Source organism: Geosmithia morbida (assembly GCF_012550715.1).
Source record: "Geosmithia morbida isolate 1262 chromosome Unknown scaffold_21, whole genome shotgun sequence".
NCBI classification, from domain to species: Eukaryota; Fungi; Ascomycota; class Sordariomycetes; order Hypocreales; family Bionectriaceae; genus Geosmithia; species Geosmithia morbida.
Genome location: NW_023336208.1, coordinates 342765 through 361102, shown reverse-complemented (window position 1 = coordinate 361102; position 18338 = coordinate 342765). Strand labels below are relative to the sequence as shown.

Genomic DNA, 18338 nt, shown 5'->3' with positions numbered 1-18338 from the left:
ATGGTAGAGAATATGTACAGTTCGAATGAGAAGGGATTGCACGCACACAGAGGGGTGGCTCGGAAAGCTAACATACAATCAAGTGAGCCAACGGAACAGGGAACAAGAAGAGGAAGAAGAGGAAGAAGAAGAATAGAACAAGACGGAGAGCTACCTGAACATACGCACCCCTTACAGGGTAGTGGCAAGAGCAGCAGTGAGGGCATCGAGGGCGATACCCTGGGCGACGGGAGCGTCCTTGTCGGTGTAAGGGCCGGCCCAGTATACGCCGTTGAAGCAGCCGTCGTCGTGGAGGCTCAGGTCGTTGTTCCAGATGGATTGGGCGTTGTTCTGGAGAAAGTCCTTCCAGGAGTCGGTGGGGCGGGCGAGGTACAGCCTGCGAAGGTTGCGGGCGAAGACGCCCTTGAAGGCTATACCGTCGCCGTCGCAGGACTGGTCCTTGTCGCAGCCGTCGACGAGGATGCCGTCCTGGACCATGGGGCTGTCGTCGGCGATGACGGCGTCGGCAATGTCCGAGGCCGTGTCGAGGTACGAGTCGTCGCCGGTGGCGTGGGCCAGCTCGACGAGGCCGCCGATGATGGACCCCTGGTTGTAGGTGTAGACTGCGTCACCGCGGCTCTTGCACGTGTCGACGTCGATGCCGTCGGCCACCAGGTTGTCGGACCCGATGAGCTCAGAGCTCTTGAACCAATCCCAACCTTTCAACGCAGCGTCGAGGTACGTCTGGCGCGTGTTGGAGCCGACACGGTTAGCGATGGCGGCGCTGGCCGTGATGTACAGGGCTGTTTTTTAAGATGTGTCAGAGAGGGGGATGTAGAAACGAGCATCATACAAACATATCAAACACACAAAGCGAGAGAGAGAGAGAGCGAGAGATGAGGAGAAACATAAGCGAGACATGGAAAGAACATACAGTTGGGAATTGCCAGAGGACCAGTCGTAGCCGGCTCCTTTTTCCAGGGAATACCACCGCAGACGTGGGTTCCGAAGCCATCGTCGATGTCCTCCCAGAGAGTGATGGCAGCCTGGAGCTGGGCCTGGTCGCCTGTGTTGTCGTAGGAGCCGAGGAGGGCCAGAACCCACCAGCCCTCGTCGTCGTAGAAGTTGTTGGTCCATCCCGTGTACCGCTTGACGTCGTCGTTGCTCCTGGCCTTGCGCATCTTGTAGGGACGGTTGTTGGGCGCGTTGTTCAGGACGTCATCCCACACGTGGCCGTAGACGTCCTTGACACTGTCGTCAAGGTAGGCAAAGTCGTTGAAGGCCGTCAGGATGCCGGCGCCGGTCCACCAGTATGTGTTCCACAGGCCCGTGTCGGATGAGAACCAACGCATCAGCTGGTCACTTGAGGGATGGTCAGTCTCTGCTCGTCCACTTTTTATCTCCTCTCCGAACTTTTCTATTCTAATCAATCACGGAGACGGAGGAATGCAGAGAGAGGTGCAGAGAGAGAGAGGGAGAGAGAGAGAGAGAGCATACAGGTTGCAACGAGCATTGACACGGTAGGTCGTCGCATCCGCAGAGACGAGCTTGGAGCCGACGAGGGCAGCCAAGACGGCAGCAGCAGCAACCATTCTGAAGCGAGGGTTGTTAGAGAAAAAGGCGTGCAGGTATGCTGAAGAGAGAATGAAGAGAAGGTGAAATGTGTGGATTGGAGGAATGAGTGAGTGATGGTCGATCGAGGCTTTCTTGAATGCTGCTTCTTTCTGATATCGACCTCGAACATGCCGGGAGAGATGCCCATCTTATGCATCCGAGGCCGGACAAACTCATCGTCTCCTCCTCCCGCATCTATACCGGTGCGTGTGCGCGTGACGAATGGAGTCGTCGACGGCTCGACGCCCGTCTGCACGGTCGATGCATCCATCTCACCACGGCAGCGGGTGTTAGATCCAGATCAGTCACGCGGTGGAAGAGCAAAAAGGCATGGAGCTGCCGTGGCGACACGAGCATATACGCATTTCCTAATATGTGCAATAGTCGCGAAGCTAGATGCTCGACTCCTCGACTCTGGTCCTTTTGTTAAATCTCCAAGGCAGTTGGAACTCGAAAACGGGAACTCGTCTAGGCTTGGTCCCCACGTCAAATCTCTGAAAACCCTCGGCCGCTAACGCTGTTTCCTTTCCTCTTCCTTCTTTTTTTTTTATATATATATAAAAAGGAAAAAAAGAAACCCCCCTCATGAGAGAAGAAAGAGAAAGATTGAGGAGGAATGGGGAAATGATCTGCCGTCATTCCTTAGGGGTCCACATGGGGAGCAAGGATGCGAGAGTCTCTCCGGACAGATGATCACTTGCCGTCGCCATGTTCAGCAACTTGGGGCTTTTTCTTTTCTTCCGTATCCATCCCGTCTTCTCCTCTCTCGAGCCTCCCTACCTGGAACACGTACCGTACTGCCTTGTGCAGCTCATCATTCGATCGGCGCCACCAAATATTGCTCGTACGTGCATTTACGACCGACCCTTGTCGGTGTACGAACGACAGTACCTTTGGGGAAGACAGAGACAAGTCCGGCGATGGACCAAAGGTCTTTCTGTACCAATATACCAATCCAGCTCACTTGCACGTCGGCCAGCCACATGTTGTAGGTATGGAAGATGAGGGCCTTCCTCTTTGGATTCAGCCACCGGAGGGACGTCGAGGCCAGTGTGGGTGGTGTAGCGCTACGGACGAGTACATGTGGATGTGATATCTGGACCTTGGAAGCTGTGGGGTGTACAGATTAGTATTTCTTGGAAAGATCTGACCCCTGAACCGGTGATCCTCCTTGGCTGGGAACATCGAGGTACGGAGGGTGGGGGGCACGGGGTTAGATGCAGGTACACGGGAGCAGTCCATGAAACGCCATAATACATCGATCGTATGAGTAGAGATGGATCGATTATGAGATGCCGACGTTATTTCCGTCCAGCTCTGCGCTCCACAGTCTACCTGCACTCGTATGCGGATTATTCCACGACAGTATTGAACCTTGAAGTTGAGACAGTCCCGTCATCGATGTTGGTGTACCCCATCTTGATCGGGGCCACGGTATATCGGATTGATACTCGTCCCCAACGTACAACAGTTGATATGATTGAGAATAGTATACGTGTGTGTATGTGTGTGTGTGTGTACAGTCCAGTCTCTGGTACTAGTCAGCCCACGTTGTCATTCTACGTGTCAGACCAAGGTCCGACATTGATCAAACGTGCCGTCCTGCCTAGATCCGTTGTCTGTATAGGGCTATGTAGTTGCAGAGATTGATCATGATAATACTAGGATGTAGTATTATCCGTCCGATATCACATGTACGGCTACGAGCATACTAGTGATGCCCACCTGCAGCGCTAACAAAGGTCGGGTCGATCCTTCACGACCCCTTGCTCCAGTGTCGTGGACTCATGCGGGCGGCCGCGCAGACGAGACATCCCTGTTAACTGTCTTGAGCCGTCACGTCTCTTCACGTTTCGACTCTCGCTTCGAATCCTACGAGCCACATGCAAGTATATGTGCATCTTCAATCTGCAGGTCGCTAAACGCGGCCCCTTCTCAGCCCTCGGGAAATACGAGGATTTTTCCCCATCCATCCCTCTATGCACGTATATATGTAAACATTTATTCTTCCACTCCGCCCGCCCGCCCGCCCTAGCTGAGAAACTCGTTTTTCCTGTTTTTATTTTTTATTTTTTATTTTTTATTTCTTATATATATAATCGGCAATGCATTCCTTCGACAATCCTTTCGCACTAATCCAAGTTTGAAGCCTTGTCGGCGCGGAACAAGGACAGGCACCGTGTTTCCCCCCCACCCCTCGTATTATCGAGGTAATATAACGGTAGTTTGAACTTTGCGCAGTAGCTTTGCCTTGCACAGTTCCCTTTTGAGTCGAGATCTGCCCCAGACAAACTACTCGCCGTGTTGTCATGGGTAGACTGATTGGCCTCTGGTTCTCGAGGTGAGGATTTCAGCCCCCCCCCACGATGGCATGGGCGTACAGTAGGCCCGCAAGTTCGATCTAATGAGAAGCCGCACCTCGTATATCGGCCCTCGGCGGGCCAAAAGCTCATCCACGGTTCCATACTTGCCGAGAATTGCGATCAGGATTGGGCCCTCTTAACTGCTTCGTGACCCGACCTTCCTTTTTGGGAACCTGAGATCCTTCACTAGGCCGAGGTGGTTGAGGTGGTTGGATAGGTTGTGATGGTAGATCATGGACAGCGACCGGGAAGGGTTCGGTAGCTTGGCTTATAAGAGTTTCTGATGTCCCGCAACTCGACGGTATCAGTCGTCGACGGTCGTCGATGAAGCATATTCCCACCTCTCCCTCAGTCGTCATCGTCATCTCTACGCTTGCCCTCTCTTGAGGCCCCTCTCATCCTCTTATTCTTCCTCCTCCTCCTCTCCTCATCTGAATAATCGTCCATCATCTCGGTCTCCGACCCCCTCCCCGATGGCACCCAAGCTCAGCTTCGCGGCCGCTGTCGTAGCCGCCCTCTTGGCCGGCCTCTCGAGCGCCTGGCTGCCTGAGGGTAAGCTCCGCGGCGTCAACCTGGGCTCCATGTTCGTCTTCGAGCCGTGGATCGATAGCGGTGAGTGGTCCAACATGGGCTGCGGCGACGCCAGATCCGAGTTTGACTGCGTCTCCAGCCTGGGCCAGGATGCCGCCGACTCGGCCTTCCAGTCCCACTGGCAGGACTGGGTGGCTGAGGATGACCTCGACGAGATGATGGCTGCGGGGCTCAACACCATCCGTATCCCGCTGGGCTACTGGATCTACGAGGACATTGTCGACTCGTCCGAGCATTTTCCCAAGGGTGGCTTCGACATTCTCAAGACGTTTGTCGGAAAGGCTAGTGATCGGGGATTTTACATCATCCTCGAGTAGGTTCACTCCTCACAACATAATGAGAGGGGAGGGGGAAAGGGAGAAGACGAGGATGAGCAAGGAAACACGGAGAGAGACGGAGACAGAGACAGAGAGCTGACTGCTTCTAAACGAGACAGCTTACACGGTGCTCCCGGCGCTCAGCAGGTCAACAACGCCTTCACCGGCCAGTATAACCCTAGCGCCGACTTCTACAACGACTACAACTACGGCCGTGCTGTCCAGTGGCACGCTTGGATGGCCGAGCAAGTCCACAGCAACGATGAGTTCCGCAACGTCGGCATGATCGAGCTCGTCAACGAGCCCCTTCAGGGAAATGCTCCCGAGTCTCTCCGCAGCGAGTACTACGTCGATGCTCTCCAGGTCGGTCGCATCTCCCTCCCTCATACCACCGACTACTTGTGTAGTCGCCGGAAGAAGAGCAGATGGATAGATAAAGAGGGGGCGGCAGAGCAGAGATGGGATGCATAACAGCAGAGGCTCTGACAGGACACCCAACAGGCCATCCGCGATGCCGAAAGCAGCAAGGGCGTCGGCTCCGGCTCCCAGCTCCACGTCCAGATGATGAGCGACCTCTGGGGCTCCGGCAACCCCTCCCAGTACCTCGGCGACTCCAGCAACACGGCCTACGACGATCACCGCTACCTCAAGTGGGACTCGTCCGTCGCGGTCTCCAAGGATGCCTACCTGTCCGAGTCGTGCGACAACGACCGCGTGGCCGAGGACACCCTCGTCATCGGCGAGTGGAGCCTGTCCGTGCCCGACGACGTCGAGGGCTCCGACGACTGGGACCCGTCTAGCAACGCCGACTTCTACTCCAGATGGTTTGCCGCCCAGATCCAGTCGTACGAGCGGTCCGCCCTCGGCTGGGTATTCTGGACCTGGAAGGCTGGCCTCGACGACCCGCGCTGGTCTTACAAGGGTGAGTTCAATATCTGCCGCCACGTTTCCTCGTGTCCCTCGAAGAAGAAGGAAGAGGAAGAGGAAGAGAGAGAGAAAGAGAAGAAGGAGAGAAGAGAGGCGAAGAGAAAAACCAGGGATGGAAACAAAGAGAAGCTAACATGTCTCATCAGATGCCCTCGATGCCGGCATCATCTCAAAGGACCTGGACAGCGTCATCAACTCGAGCGTCTGCTGAGTCGAGAATCACACCTCCGACCGTGTAAATTTATGTTTGGCAATCTGCATTTTTATCTATATTAAATATCTTGCGACCCTTTCGTTAGTTTTCTTTGTCCCCCCCCCCTTTCAGTCTCCTAGTAAGAATCCCACGTGCTGTGTATTCTGCATTGTTCCGTACATGTACATGTCTGTCCAGAGCATAGGCACAGTGTTGGAAGATGACACACCTGATGGAGATGAGCTGAACCGGTCGACACTGTAATGATACTTGATACTTGATACTTGCGATTATATACTTATCAATATCCATCTCCTGCATCCGGTATGAACAAGCGCCGAGGTGGCTGTGTAACGATCACGGGCTGTGGTATATCGATACACCTTATATCGGGAACCAGTCTGCGTAGGCACGGGTAGCCATCCGTGGACATAGTCAGCCGTGAGAGAGGCTCCGCTGTTCACGAAAGTGAGCTGTTGGGGGGAGCCATTGTGCCCTTGACCTCAGCTCAATTATACATGTCAATTGGACTCCCGCATGTGCGTGCATTGATAGCTGATACGTCGTTTTGATACCTTGAGAACCTGTCCTTCACCGAACGTTGCCATTGTCGTCGCAATGCTGACGGACGCAACGACGAACCTGTGGTGACTTGGCGATGAATTCGTGAAAGCCTCTATAGCTGTACTCTACGGAAAGCTACAGCAAGAGTGGTGATGGCAATGATGACCACTTCTTGTTCCGCTAGATAGATGCCTCATCTTATCATCCCTGTGGGCTCTGCTTCGCCTGTCCAGCGTGCCAGTCCACGCACTGACCTCTGTGGTATGATTCTCATTGCTATTATGACTACCATCATGATTATTATGACTCAGATCCCGGCAGCGGTTTCAGGAATTGGCTATGCAAGTCGCGTCGCATCTGCGGCGTATCGGCATGCGCCCGCATCTCAAAGGTGACAGGAGGGACTTGAGCCTCCGAAGGGACTGTAGATATATCACATGGGAAAATTTTATCGTCACGCACACGCATACTGATGTATAATTGGTACGGATGCATTGCACAGATTGCTGTCATAATAGTCAGATAGGCGGCAAGGCCTTCCTCTTAGACATACTGGGTAAGCAGTCCAACCGACAGAGAGGGCGGAAGACCTCTCCATCAATTGACAGTGATGGTACCTGTAATTCGATAGTAATAAATACCCGACTGCACCTCGAGGAAGGATCTGACATCCGGCAGTTCAGAGCAGTGTATATACATCTACATGTCTAGGCATTCACCAGGAACATGGACAGCTTATCGATCCCGGTAGCATCAAGCGATATCGGTAGCCGATGGATGCGACAACTTATCAGCACCAACGTCCCGCAAAAGCTCCCGCAAAAGCTCCCGCAAAAGCTTGTCACTCAATCTTGACTGTAGCCTCACGGGAATCTTACGGTCTGAAGGGATCAGCCAACCAACTATCAACACTTGTGCTTGCATCTACATGTGCTCATACAGATTCTTTGCTATTGCGGGGCACGATAAGGGCCCGGCGCATGGTGGCCGCCGCTCTCATTCCCACTTTTCCTACCCAACTCTGTGATGCTACAGAATTCTTAGAGTGTCCACTCCATGTCGCCAGACCGACGCTTCGATTCCGTGACTCGAGTCGAGCTTAAGAATACGGGATCGTAGACGGGCTTCCCTCCCCTCTCCGAACGGTCTCGCATCGCATGCCCTTCACTCTAGAGACCTCATCCATTCTATTTCCCGTGATAGCATAGAAAAGAGAAAGAAAGAGAAACAAAAAACAAGAGAGAAAGAAGAGAGAGAGAGAGAGAAGAGCAAGAAGACTGCTTTTGTTTTATGACACTTCCCCCCCCCCCCCCCCCCCCCCCCCCCCTCCGCCCTCCAGGCGGCTGTACTTTCCCGCGTCATCTCAAGCGCTCACATATGAGGCGCACCGCAGGTTTGACACAGGCTGCATCGGCCCCATCACGACCATGGCAGCCTTCAAGTCGCAGATGGGCGACTTCTCGGATACCATCCACGGTGTGGTGGTGTCGTCGTCTCTCATAACGGGCGCCATCTCGGCCTGCGTAGCCGGTATCCTCGCTGACAAGTACGGCCGCATCAAGATGATCTCCATAGGCGCCTTCATCGACGGCGTGGGAGCAGCCATAGAATGCGGGAGCCCGTCGATCGGCGTCTTCATCCTCGGACGGCTGATCAAGGGGGCCGGCAACGGCCTGTTCCTCAGCGGAGTCTACGTGCAGGTCTCGGAGATCTCGCCGTCCCGGCTGCGGGGTGTCCTGACCTCGCTTCCCCAGTTCACGATCGTGTCGGCCATCGTGATCGGGTACTTTGTGTGCTACGGCACCGCCACCATCGAGCACTCGTCGGCCTCCTGGCGCATTCCTCTGGCCATGGCCTCCGGCCTCGCCTTTTCCCTGGGCGCTCTGGTGCTCATCGTCCCGCCATCGCCGCGGTGGCTGCTCGCCAAGGGCGACAAGGACCGGGCACGGCACACCGTCCAGAGGCTGGGATTCGACCGGCAGGAGCAGGATGACCTTCTCGAACGGGAGCCCGAGGACCTGCATCTGGAGCAGGAGCTCAGCGAGTCCTTCCTGGAGAGCCTGGTACACATGCTTGGCGACTTCAAGGAGGCCTTCTCCAAGCCGTACCGCTCCCGGACCCTCTTCGGCTGCTTCATCCTGGCCATGCAGCAGCTCGCCGGTATCGACGGCGTCCTCTACTACGCGCCCATCCTCTTCCGACGGGCCGGCTTGAAATCTTCCGAAGCCTCGTTCCTCGCCTCGGGTGTGTCGGCCATCGTCATCTTCGTCGCCACTTTCGTAGCCACCTTCATGGCGGACCGGTGGGGCCGGCGGACGTCGTCGCTCGTCGGAGGCGTCTCCATCACCACCGTCATGGCGCTGATGGGCGGCCTCTACGCCGGCAACCGAGTCCATCCTGACAACGGAGTCGGGCGGTGGGTCGTCATCGTGTGCATCTACCTCTTCGCATTCATCTACAGCGCTACCTGGGCACTGTCATTCCGCATCTACCTGGTCGAGAGCCTGCCGCGGAAGACGAGGTCGAGCGCTTCTTCGCTCGCACAGAGTGCGAACTGGGTATGCCCCCCCCCCCCCCTACCCGCACCGATCCGGGGGCCCAGTGTCTACATCACTGCCCGAGCATCGTGCAATACACAGAGGGATCTTGCGTGGTATACCCGCCTCGTTGCTGACATACACTCTCTCCACAGGTGGCAAACTACGTCGTTGCCCTCATCACGCCTGTTCTTCTCTCGGCATCCACGAGTGCGGCGTATTTCCTCTTTGGCGGCATGGCTCTGATCGCCACCGTTGGCATCGCCTTCTTCATGGTCGAGACGAGGGGCGCTTCGTTGGAAGAGATCGAGGACGCATACAATACGGCACGATCGGCCGAGTCGGAGAAGAGGTCGCACACTGACTGCACCGTGACTCCTCTCGAGGCATGAAACCGCACAACGGTCATTTCCAACATCAGACGGTAAGAGCGACATTTTTAACGTGATCACGTGAACCACGCACGGTATACGAATCTGGGTAATGCTGTAGGGAGGGAGAGAGAGAAAAGCATCGATCGGACTTCGGACTTGGGACTCCTGGCAGAGTAGAGTTGAGATATAGACTTGGTTTACACGCTTATATAGATTAGATACATGGCTTATGGGTAATAGCAGGATAGGGCCACAGCACGGGATAATGTTATCTCGACGTCCCGCAACCATGCATCTGGGATTGTGTATGTATAGTGCCACGTCAACGGGCCGGGAAAGCCTATAATCGGGATTCATGAGCATGCAAAGGTATATACAGTAGACGAGAATGAACGTATGAGCAGCAGGAATGAAAGGAGGACAAGAGAGAATACAAGCAGACCGTCCATGATTCGCCAGTCTATGATCGATGGTGCCAGCCACGAGATGCAATACCCACACACAGCTCTCATAGCCCTTCCCCGTACGATACGGGGTGGCAGCCAGTGCCGCCGATGTGCAGGCTGGCTTCCTCATCATCGTTGACGACGGTGATGGGCCTGTCCCGCAGGTCCTCCTCGAGCGTCAGCAGGTGATTTGGGTCTATGAGGACGACGTTTCTGCTCAGTGCGAAAAGGTGACGGATGGTCTCCTGGATCACCCTCTGGGCAACACTGTGTAGAGAGTAGGTCTCCGTGAAGGAGAAGACGACGGCACAGGCGCCGGCATAGCGGCCGGAACCGGGGTCGTCCTTGTCGGCGGGCGAGAGTTCGCGCAGGACGGTGCGGGTGAGGCGCTCGGCACCGGCGAACCGGACGGCACCGCGCAGGCCGAAGATGGGGACCTTCTGCTCGCACGCGTGGGCGCCGCCGGCGATGGTGACGGTACGGGTGTGCACCGTGGCCCTGGCGACGTGGCGGATGTCCATCATGTGCAGGCCCATGTCGGACGAGAGCTTCTCGCACATCAGCACGCCCCTGACGCTGTTACCGCGCCCGTCGAGCTTGGGGGAGAAGACGGCGAGGCCCATCTGACCGGGCAGGGCGCCTATGATGCCGCCGGCGACGCCGCTCTTGGCCGGGATGCCGACGCGCGATACCCAGTCGCCGGCGGCGTCGTACATGCCGCAGGTGGTCATGACGGAGAGGACCTGGCGCACCGTCTCCTGCGGCATGACGCGCTTGCCGGTGACGGGGTTGATGCCGGCGTTGCTGAGGGTGGCGGCCATGATGGCCAGGTCGTGCACGTTGACGTTGACGGAGCACTGGCGTATGTAGCCGCGGACGATGGCGCGCGGGTCGCCGGTGATGATGCCGGCCGCCTTGAGCATGTAGGCCAGTCCCATGTTGCGGTCGGCGTCCTTGAGCTCGGCGTGGAAGACGGCCTCGTCGACGCTCAGCCGCCGGCCGGCCAGGTCGGACAGCGTGGCGATGATGCGCTCCTCCCTCTGCTGCTCGGTGGCCTCGGTCCCGCACACCAAGGAGTGCGACGCCAGAGCCCCGGCGTTGATCATCGGGTTCATCGGACGGTTGGTGTTGCGCTGCAGCGACAGCTGGTTGAAGGCGTCCCCCGACGGCTCGACCCCCACCTTCTCCAGCACGCACGCCATGCCGACGTCCTCGATGGCCATGGCATACACGAACGCCTTGGAGATGGACTGCATCGAGAACTCGACCTTGTCGTCCCCTGCCGAGTACACGAACCCGTCCACCGTGGCCAGGGCTACGGCCATCTTGGTGTCGTCGGCCTGCGCGAGCACGTCGATGTAGTCGGCTACATGGCCGGATTCGACCGGTCGGGTCAGTTCCAGGACTCTCTCGAGGTGCTCAGTTATGGGCGACTTCATCCTCGTGTGCGTGCGTGCGTGCGTTGCGTGCGTGAGTGCGCGGATGTGTATTTTTTCCCTCGGTATCTTTTCTTTTTTTTTTTTTTTTTTTTCGTTTCAACTGCTGTGCTCTTCTAACCGGGCTTTCCGGCCCTAGCTAGCTACTCTGAAGTTCAGCAGGTCACGACTTCCCGTATTCAACTCTGTAGACACAGATGGAGACCTGACACGCTGAAGATGATGATGGGAATCCCGTCTGTTTTTTCTTTCTTTCTTTCTTTTTCGTTCCCAGCTCTCCTACACGTCTCTTTCTAGAAGAAGAGAAAAATTCCAACGGAGACGTGCTAATTACTAGTTAGCCCTGAGTCTGATCTGGACGGCGCGCTAGCCGAAGCGTGTGGCAGACAATAATCGTTTCTGCAGACGCTGGAGTGGGGACAGGATTGATAAGATTGATAATCCAATGTGACGCTGTCTGTATCCTCAACCTGCATATAAACGGAAAAAAAGATGGTGTTGAACGCAGGAACAGTACTTGAATAACAGTAGGAACGTTGTGCCTTGATCGTTTGGTCTCATCACCCTCTAGACGGCATGTCCTTTTTCAGATACGGGGCCAATGATCCTCTGAGCCCACCGACACCGTCAGGGCTTGACGAATGTGCGGCTGTTGAAAAATAATATGCCATAGCGCTAGATCCCGTTAGTGTAGTATCATTACATAGTGTTACTTGATTCGGATCCCTTTGGCTCAGTGGGACCGTCTTCGGTTCTTTTGCCGGTGAGAGTCGGCGATGATCCGAAAGAGAGGAGAGAAAAAAAAAGTGGCATCCAGATTGCATGACTAAGCCGCCAAGGATTGCTCGCCACATGCACAGCTGTAAATAGCCTCATAGATGCTCCTTTCCTTTTGAAGAGGAAGCGATCAGACACCTACCTATCGATCCAGTACGTATGCAACGGCAGAGACCACTGTATCAGCGCCTACGGGTCATCGTGCGTTGCCACCACGGGAAGCACAAAAGGCGAGGTCCAGGGTATGCTATGAAGTGGGGCAGAACTTGGCCGAAACTGTTCAAGATTGTGTCGATTGTAGATGAGGTTTTACATATTGGCTCAAGATGAGAGGACCTGCTATGTAATCGTACGTCCTAGCTGTGCTCCTGGAAAAGCCTCATTGCCTGGAGCCACGTGACTTTCACTCAGAGGCACCGAGATGACCGCTACAAGATGTAGTTCGTGTACCCTGTTAGGTGGCTTCTTCATCTTTTCTCTGGACGACAACCATATCGTAAGACTTCAACTACAGACTTACCAGTATCCGTATCACACGTGCGATGTATAGAGGTTCATCAGTGGAGCAGGACGGAGAGTACGAACTACACCCAAATCGACCGGTGACGCGGACCCACCTCGCTTCACCCGATGCATATGAAGCCGCAGGAGAGTTCACCCAATGATCCACCTGGCACCATCAGCCGTCGTCGTACGACTCATCAAGATTGTAGATTCTCAACCTCACGTGGAGGCAGCCTTCAAAATGCCGTCCTGGAAGGACCATGTCAATAAGCTCAAGGGTGAGTTCAACAACATAAGGACAGAGGTACAGGCTGGTCTGTCGGGGCAGCAGCAGCGGCAGCAGCAGCAGCAGCAGCAGCAGCATTCCGGATATCCGTCCGCCCCTCCCCCGCCTGCCCAAGGCACCTCCGCCTACTGGAGACCACGCTTCCAGCCCGATATCTCCGTGACGCAGGAGTGGGACGCGAAGATGGGGAACGGCCCCGATGGATGGGGTAACCAGGAGCTACAGCATTACACCGCGCTCCCCCAGAATGTCTTCTAGTGAGCATCAGGTCCCTCACTGCCAGCCGACTACGCGGTCCTCTTTGATTGACTCTGACGCCACGCAGCACATCCGACGGCCTTCTTATCCTGCGTGCGCTGGCTAGCAGCCAGGAGCCCAACCCGGAGAGGAAGCACACGTCTGCCCGGCTCGTCAGCCGCCAGACCCTGGCCCGGGACAGAGGTTCCCTGACGGCCGTCATCCAGTCCCCCTGCGCCCCGGGTATCTGGCCTGCCTTCTGGCTGCTGCCTCAGGAGCCGTTCAACTGGCCTGTCGATGGCGAGATCGACATAGCCGAGACGTGGAACGGCGACTGCGAGAACCACTCGTGCCTGCACTGGGGCCAGCACCATGAGCCGCAGAAGCACCGCGTCTTGGGCACCAAGATCCACGACATGCCCAGCCGACCGGTGAGGTACGACTTCGTCTGGGACCAGCCAGGTGGTCAGCCTGGACAGGGCCGCCTCGTGTGGTACATCGACAGTCGGCCCGTCATGAAGGGCCACATCCCTGCCGGTACGCGGCCCATGAGGGACATGACCGTCCTCCTCAACATCGCCATGGGAGGCAACGTCTGCAACGGCGTGAGGCCGGCTGACGGGTACTACGATATGGTCGTATACTCCCTCTACGCGTCGGATGTGCCGGAGCTGGGTGGCTGGCCTGGTTTTGACCATGCCTGGAATAACCCTGCCACGCCAGAGGGGAGTGGGTACTAGATGGCAAGGCAGATACTGTTCGTGACTGGTGCGGAGATGGAAGCATGGAATTTGATAACGTTCATTGGAGAAGATGAAAGATGGCCCCCCCCAACGCAAGACAGAACCGGAGCCGTGCTAGCGCACGGCGGACCCGTCGTGCGCATCTCGGGGTTACCAAAAGCACCTGCATGCATGCAACCACCCAACCCAGGTGGCCGAAGAGAGCCCCTGCATGATAACGTGACGCGCAGTGGCACTGGCCTTATTTCCTAGCTCCTCTACTCTATCTATCTATCTCATGGCTGTGCTCGGTCACGCTCACCTCCAATCCCTACTACGACGCTGATCGTGACCCTTTTAGTTCTGCTCATCGGGCCAGTACATGTCATATAGAGGCCATATAAAGGATTGCACCTACTTGCACGTAGTGACTCGCAGTGCTGTGTCCTGTGTGAGTGGGTAAGCGTTCCATTGGAGGAAGAGAAAAAGGGGCGCGGATACTGTATCCCCATCTGTTGGTTGTCGGTAAGAAGAAGACCAACAACTTCGGCGGTATATCTCGACATGGCCAACGTCTTTGACGATAAGCTTCACCCAAGCCGCTCCGTACGTGTAGGGCAACGTGAAACGGGCAGAAGATCACAAGTATGGTGTGCGAGGTAGGATATACGGAACAAAAGAGGACGTCAATCTATCGGCTGGTTGCCCACTACCCAATATTATATGGACGGAGAACGGACAGCACCCCGACGAGCCCTTCCTCCCGCACAAGTGATCATGGGATGACGCCAAGCCATGGGCGAAAATAGTAGACCCCCTGATGCACCGACAGTGTGGCAGGGCAATTCTCGAGGTTTGGTGACGCAGCGCTTATGCAACCGACCTGTTCGGCGAGGAATGATGCCCATGCTGCTGGCCCTCATATCTGCGGCAAGACGCCTTCTATCATCAAACAGAAGAAGCAAGGAGGGCCATGTCATGGTAGATCGATTAATGGGGGGCAACGGGTGTGTGTACATCCTATGTATCCGTGGTGTCCTCTATGAATGAGGACGCATCTATGGGACAGGCGCTTATATGATGCTAGATCCAGCCGCTGTTCCTGTATGGATAGAGGAGTGCTGTATGGGTACCTGTGCCATGTCCCTATCCAATCTCGTGGTTTATCTTGACGAGAATAGTATATTCGGAGTTAGCTATCGTCTGGCCATCCCGCCCTGTGCAGGCAGGGTGGGTGGCTAAAACYAGGGACATGAATAATATATGCATGTTGGTTGCAAACCAGTGTGGGTTCATCTAGGTCCCGCTYATGCGCATACTGCAACGATAGAACCAACAAGCTGGCCACCATGATGTGATCGAGGTTCCCATATAAGGTCAACTATGGGTACCTATGCCATGTCCCTATCTAATCTCGTGGTTTATCTTAACGAGAATAGTATATTCGGAGTTAGCTATCGTCTAGCCATCCCGCCCTGTGCAGGCAGGGTGGGTGGCTAAAACTAGGGACATGAATAATATATGCATGTTGGTTGCAAACCAGTGTGGGTTCATCTAGGTCCCGCTYATGCGCATACTGCAACGATAGAACCAACAAGCTGGCCACCATGATGTGATCGAGGTTCCCGTACAAGGTCAAGCGGCACGACTCATCTAGGACTCATCTAGGACTGCCTCGGGAGTGGCTGGAGAGTTCGCTTAGAGCACATAAATATCGACCGGTATGCCTTTGACGGGATATTGGAAGGTATATGTCAAAACGTCTGGTTCACCACACCCAGCTTTAGTTTACAAGTCTATAACCTACATACTGACGATTGCCAGCCCAATATCACCATGTCTTACAAGAGGCATACAATTGGACGGATGGGCTTCTTCTATGACGAGGTAGTCCGCAACGAGAATCCTGATGGGACCCCGTTTCCATCGCACGTCGAGGTTCTCCGGACGTCCCTGCTTGATTTCCATCTTGCGATTACGTTGCCCAAAGTCGTGGATGGGGATCCCGCCTATGCTGCAGCCCGAGACGCCGTGGAAGAAGCCGATTTATTGGTCGAGGGCCATTACAACGAGACCAGATGGCAGGATTTCTTCAAGACTAAATTTTTCAACCCGCTCTCCGATAACATCTCTGTAAAGAAGGATGACCCTCGACGGTACGTTGCATCATGATCTGCGCATAAGCCAACGTCGATGCCTATCTGCATATGAACAGAACCGTTGAAACTCCCGGACCTGACGTGAGCAAACAGAATTTCTCGTTGCACTTATTATTACGATGCCTTTACAACGTAAGTGACAGCTAAACTACGACTCGTGTACGTATTCGTGGACAGGTACCGGGCCAAGTAGTAATATTCCACTCAGTTCTTCCAACCAGGACTGGAACATGTTCCACTTCAAGCGCATGGAGAAGATCCCAGAGCAGTTTGACGGCTTTCGACCGCAGAAGTGCCCCAGGCCCGACTACGCCTTTTACCTACCCATTTACCATCTAAAGAACGACACGAAAGTCCCAAGGATCAAGGACTCCAAGGCCCGGAAGTGGAATGAAACCTCGGATAACACAATGTCCGAACTCTTCTCATGGGACTGCCTCCAGGCCCTGGGCAAGAACGGCACCGGCCTACAGTTCAGCCCAATGAGGGAACAGACAGCGACTCGAGGCAAGGCGCAGAAGAAGAACAACAACAACAAGAATGAACGTGAGCCCAAGGACGCCTTCCTGAACTCATACCCCTGGCTTCTTATCGAGCACAAGAAGGACAGACAGGTCAGAGAAAATGTTGAAAGCCAGGCATGCAACGGCAGCGCATGCGCGCTTTGCCTCAATCAGATTGCGGCTAGATACGCAATTCCGCTACCGGAAGAAGCCCACATCCCGCCCATCCCAGTCGTCACAACCATCGGACCAAATGTCAAGGTATGGGTCGCCTACTTTGGGACGCATGTCCGCGCGCCCGGCCGTGAATCAGAAGAGGAGGATGCAAAGTGGCGGTACCGCAGGAGAGCCTACGTACGTCCTGTTCCCTCTCGTTTGACAAGATATCGTTCTTTGTGTTTGTCGAGAAAGCCGACCAAGTGCGGAGAGATCCGACTGAACTCCGTATCCAGCATATCAGTACTACTGAGACATGGACTATACTGAGACGCCTGACTTTAGTTTATGCGAGCCATCTGGGAAGGAGATATGACCAAGTTGACTGACAGCATCAACTTCCGCATCATCCTGGAAAATGCACACACTTGGGCTATGAGAGTCTTCAAACCCCTCATGGCCTCATACATCACCGCTTGGAAGCGCACATTTTCCGCTCCGGGCGAGGCAGAGGCTGCCGCGGCAGCCCTTCACCAGCAGAGAGCCGTTGCTAGTTCAAGGAAGGTTACGCCCATGGTGGAGAGTATCCTGAGCACCCAGCCAAATGTCTCCATGAGCAGTGACGAGGAAGTCGCCATCACCCCCATGCTTCTCAGCCTGCTTGTCGAACAAATCTGCGTCTCCGAGCGCGAAGCTCTGGCTCTCCAGATAGACCACCTGGTAAGTAAGAGACTGGAGCCTCTATACGAGAAACTGGGCATAGAGACCAGGGCCAGAAGTGAGGTGACCCAAGGCACTACGGGCGGAGAGCCCCGAGAGGAAAGCCAGATCTGGGAGACAACTCTCGATTTTGACGACTCGGAGGATGATGACGGCTTTGATGACGACCAGGATCTCACGCTTGAAGGTGGCTCTATTGGAAGCGAGAAGGGGAAGGGGTTTACCGACATCAAGGTCCTGGTGACCCCCGTACGCCCTGGGATCGACAGCTCTCAGATGCCAAGCCCGTTAGATGACAGCCCACTTGCAATGCGTTCGAGGCTCAGCTCAAAGGATAAGAAATCCGGGAATCTTTTGCCGTCTTTTGAAGCGACACGAACCGTTACGGAAGAGCGTCGTGACCTGAGATACGTGAAGGCAGATTATCTGGAAACAACAACCGAGCTTTCCTCGGAAAACACCGCCAAGCCAGAGACTAGGAGCCGTTCCAAATCCTGCAATTATCTGGGTCCAGTCTCCCTCCCCAAGGGTTCACGATCATCTGCACCGACACCGGCAGATGGAACACCCACCACCCGTGCCAGAGCTACCAACAGGACGCCAAATACGGAGCCAACTGGCAAGCCATATAGTCTGAGAGGAAAGAATGGTAGGTTCATATCAGCAAAGAATTATGAACTCGAGAAGGCCTTTGAAGCCATGGAGGTTGCCAGGTTCGAAAGGAAGAAGGAGCAACCTACTATCACGGATCTTCTGCAACGAAGCAGTACCTCTATCGACGAAGGCGACGCCACTCTGGTTGAGGCAGGGGTTCCTGGGAGCCAGGACCCGTTGGGGAATGGTTACGAAGTGGAACAGAAGGATCCCGAAGGCGGTACATAAGTAGTCACTGGCCCCGATTCCGTCAAGGAAGGGGAAAGTTCCATGAGGATC

The 18338-nt window shown here is 55.1% G+C and overlaps 6 protein-coding genes across 6 annotated transcripts; 4 read left to right on the top strand and 2 right to left on the bottom strand.

The window, feature by feature from the left end:
* Positions 1-171: 171 nt before the first annotated feature.
* GMORB2_4591 (Glycosyl hydrolase family 76) lies at positions 172-1571 on the bottom strand (the record flags this gene model as incomplete). The annotated part of the gene is made up of 3 exons (XM_035466565.1): positions 172-782; positions 914-1341; positions 1477-1571. 3 exons carry the CDS (start codon positions 1569-1571, stop codon positions 172-174), a joined length of 1134 nt encoding a protein of 377 aa, XP_035318334.1.
* A 2858-nt stretch (positions 1572-4429) lies between these two features.
* GMORB2_4590 (glucan endo-1,6-beta-glucosidase) lies at positions 4430-6002 on the top strand (the record flags this gene model as incomplete). Its single annotated transcript, XM_035466564.1, has 4 exons — positions 4430-4860; positions 4984-5227; positions 5366-5786; positions 5938-6002. 4 exons carry the CDS (start codon positions 4430-4432, stop codon positions 6000-6002), a joined length of 1161 nt encoding a protein of 386 aa, XP_035318333.1.
* A 1973-nt stretch (positions 6003-7975) lies between these two features.
* GMORB2_4589 (Sugar (and other) transporter) lies at positions 7976-9477 on the top strand (the record flags this gene model as incomplete). Its single annotated transcript, XM_035466563.1, has 2 exons — positions 7976-9106; positions 9241-9477. The coding sequence occupies 2 exons, from the start codon at positions 7976-7978 to the stop codon at positions 9475-9477; spliced, it is 1368 nt and encodes a 455-aa protein (XP_035318332.1).
* Positions 9478-9967: 490 nt separating this feature from the next.
* Positions 9968-11344, bottom strand: GMORB2_4588 (glutaminase; the record flags this gene model as incomplete). The annotated part of the gene is made up of 1 exon (XM_035466562.1): positions 9968-11344. The coding sequence occupies one exon, from the start codon at positions 11342-11344 to the stop codon at positions 9968-9970; it is 1377 nt and encodes a 458-aa protein (XP_035318331.1).
* Positions 11345-12863: 1519 nt separating this feature from the next.
* GMORB2_4587 (Glycosyl hydrolases family 16) lies at positions 12864-13885 on the top strand (the record flags this gene model as incomplete). The annotated part of the gene is made up of 2 exons (XM_035466561.1): positions 12864-13165; positions 13234-13885. 2 exons carry the CDS (start codon positions 12864-12866, stop codon positions 13883-13885), a joined length of 954 nt encoding a protein of 317 aa, XP_035318330.1.
* Positions 13886-15703: 1818 nt separating this feature from the next.
* GMORB2_4586 (uncharacterized protein) lies at positions 15704-18287 on the top strand (the record flags this gene model as incomplete). Its single annotated transcript, XM_035466560.1, has 4 exons — positions 15704-16023; positions 16083-16107; positions 16170-16883; positions 17031-18287. 4 exons carry the CDS (start codon positions 15704-15706, stop codon positions 18285-18287), a joined length of 2316 nt encoding a protein of 771 aa, XP_035318329.1.
* Between the last annotated feature and the right edge of the window lie 51 nt (positions 18288-18338).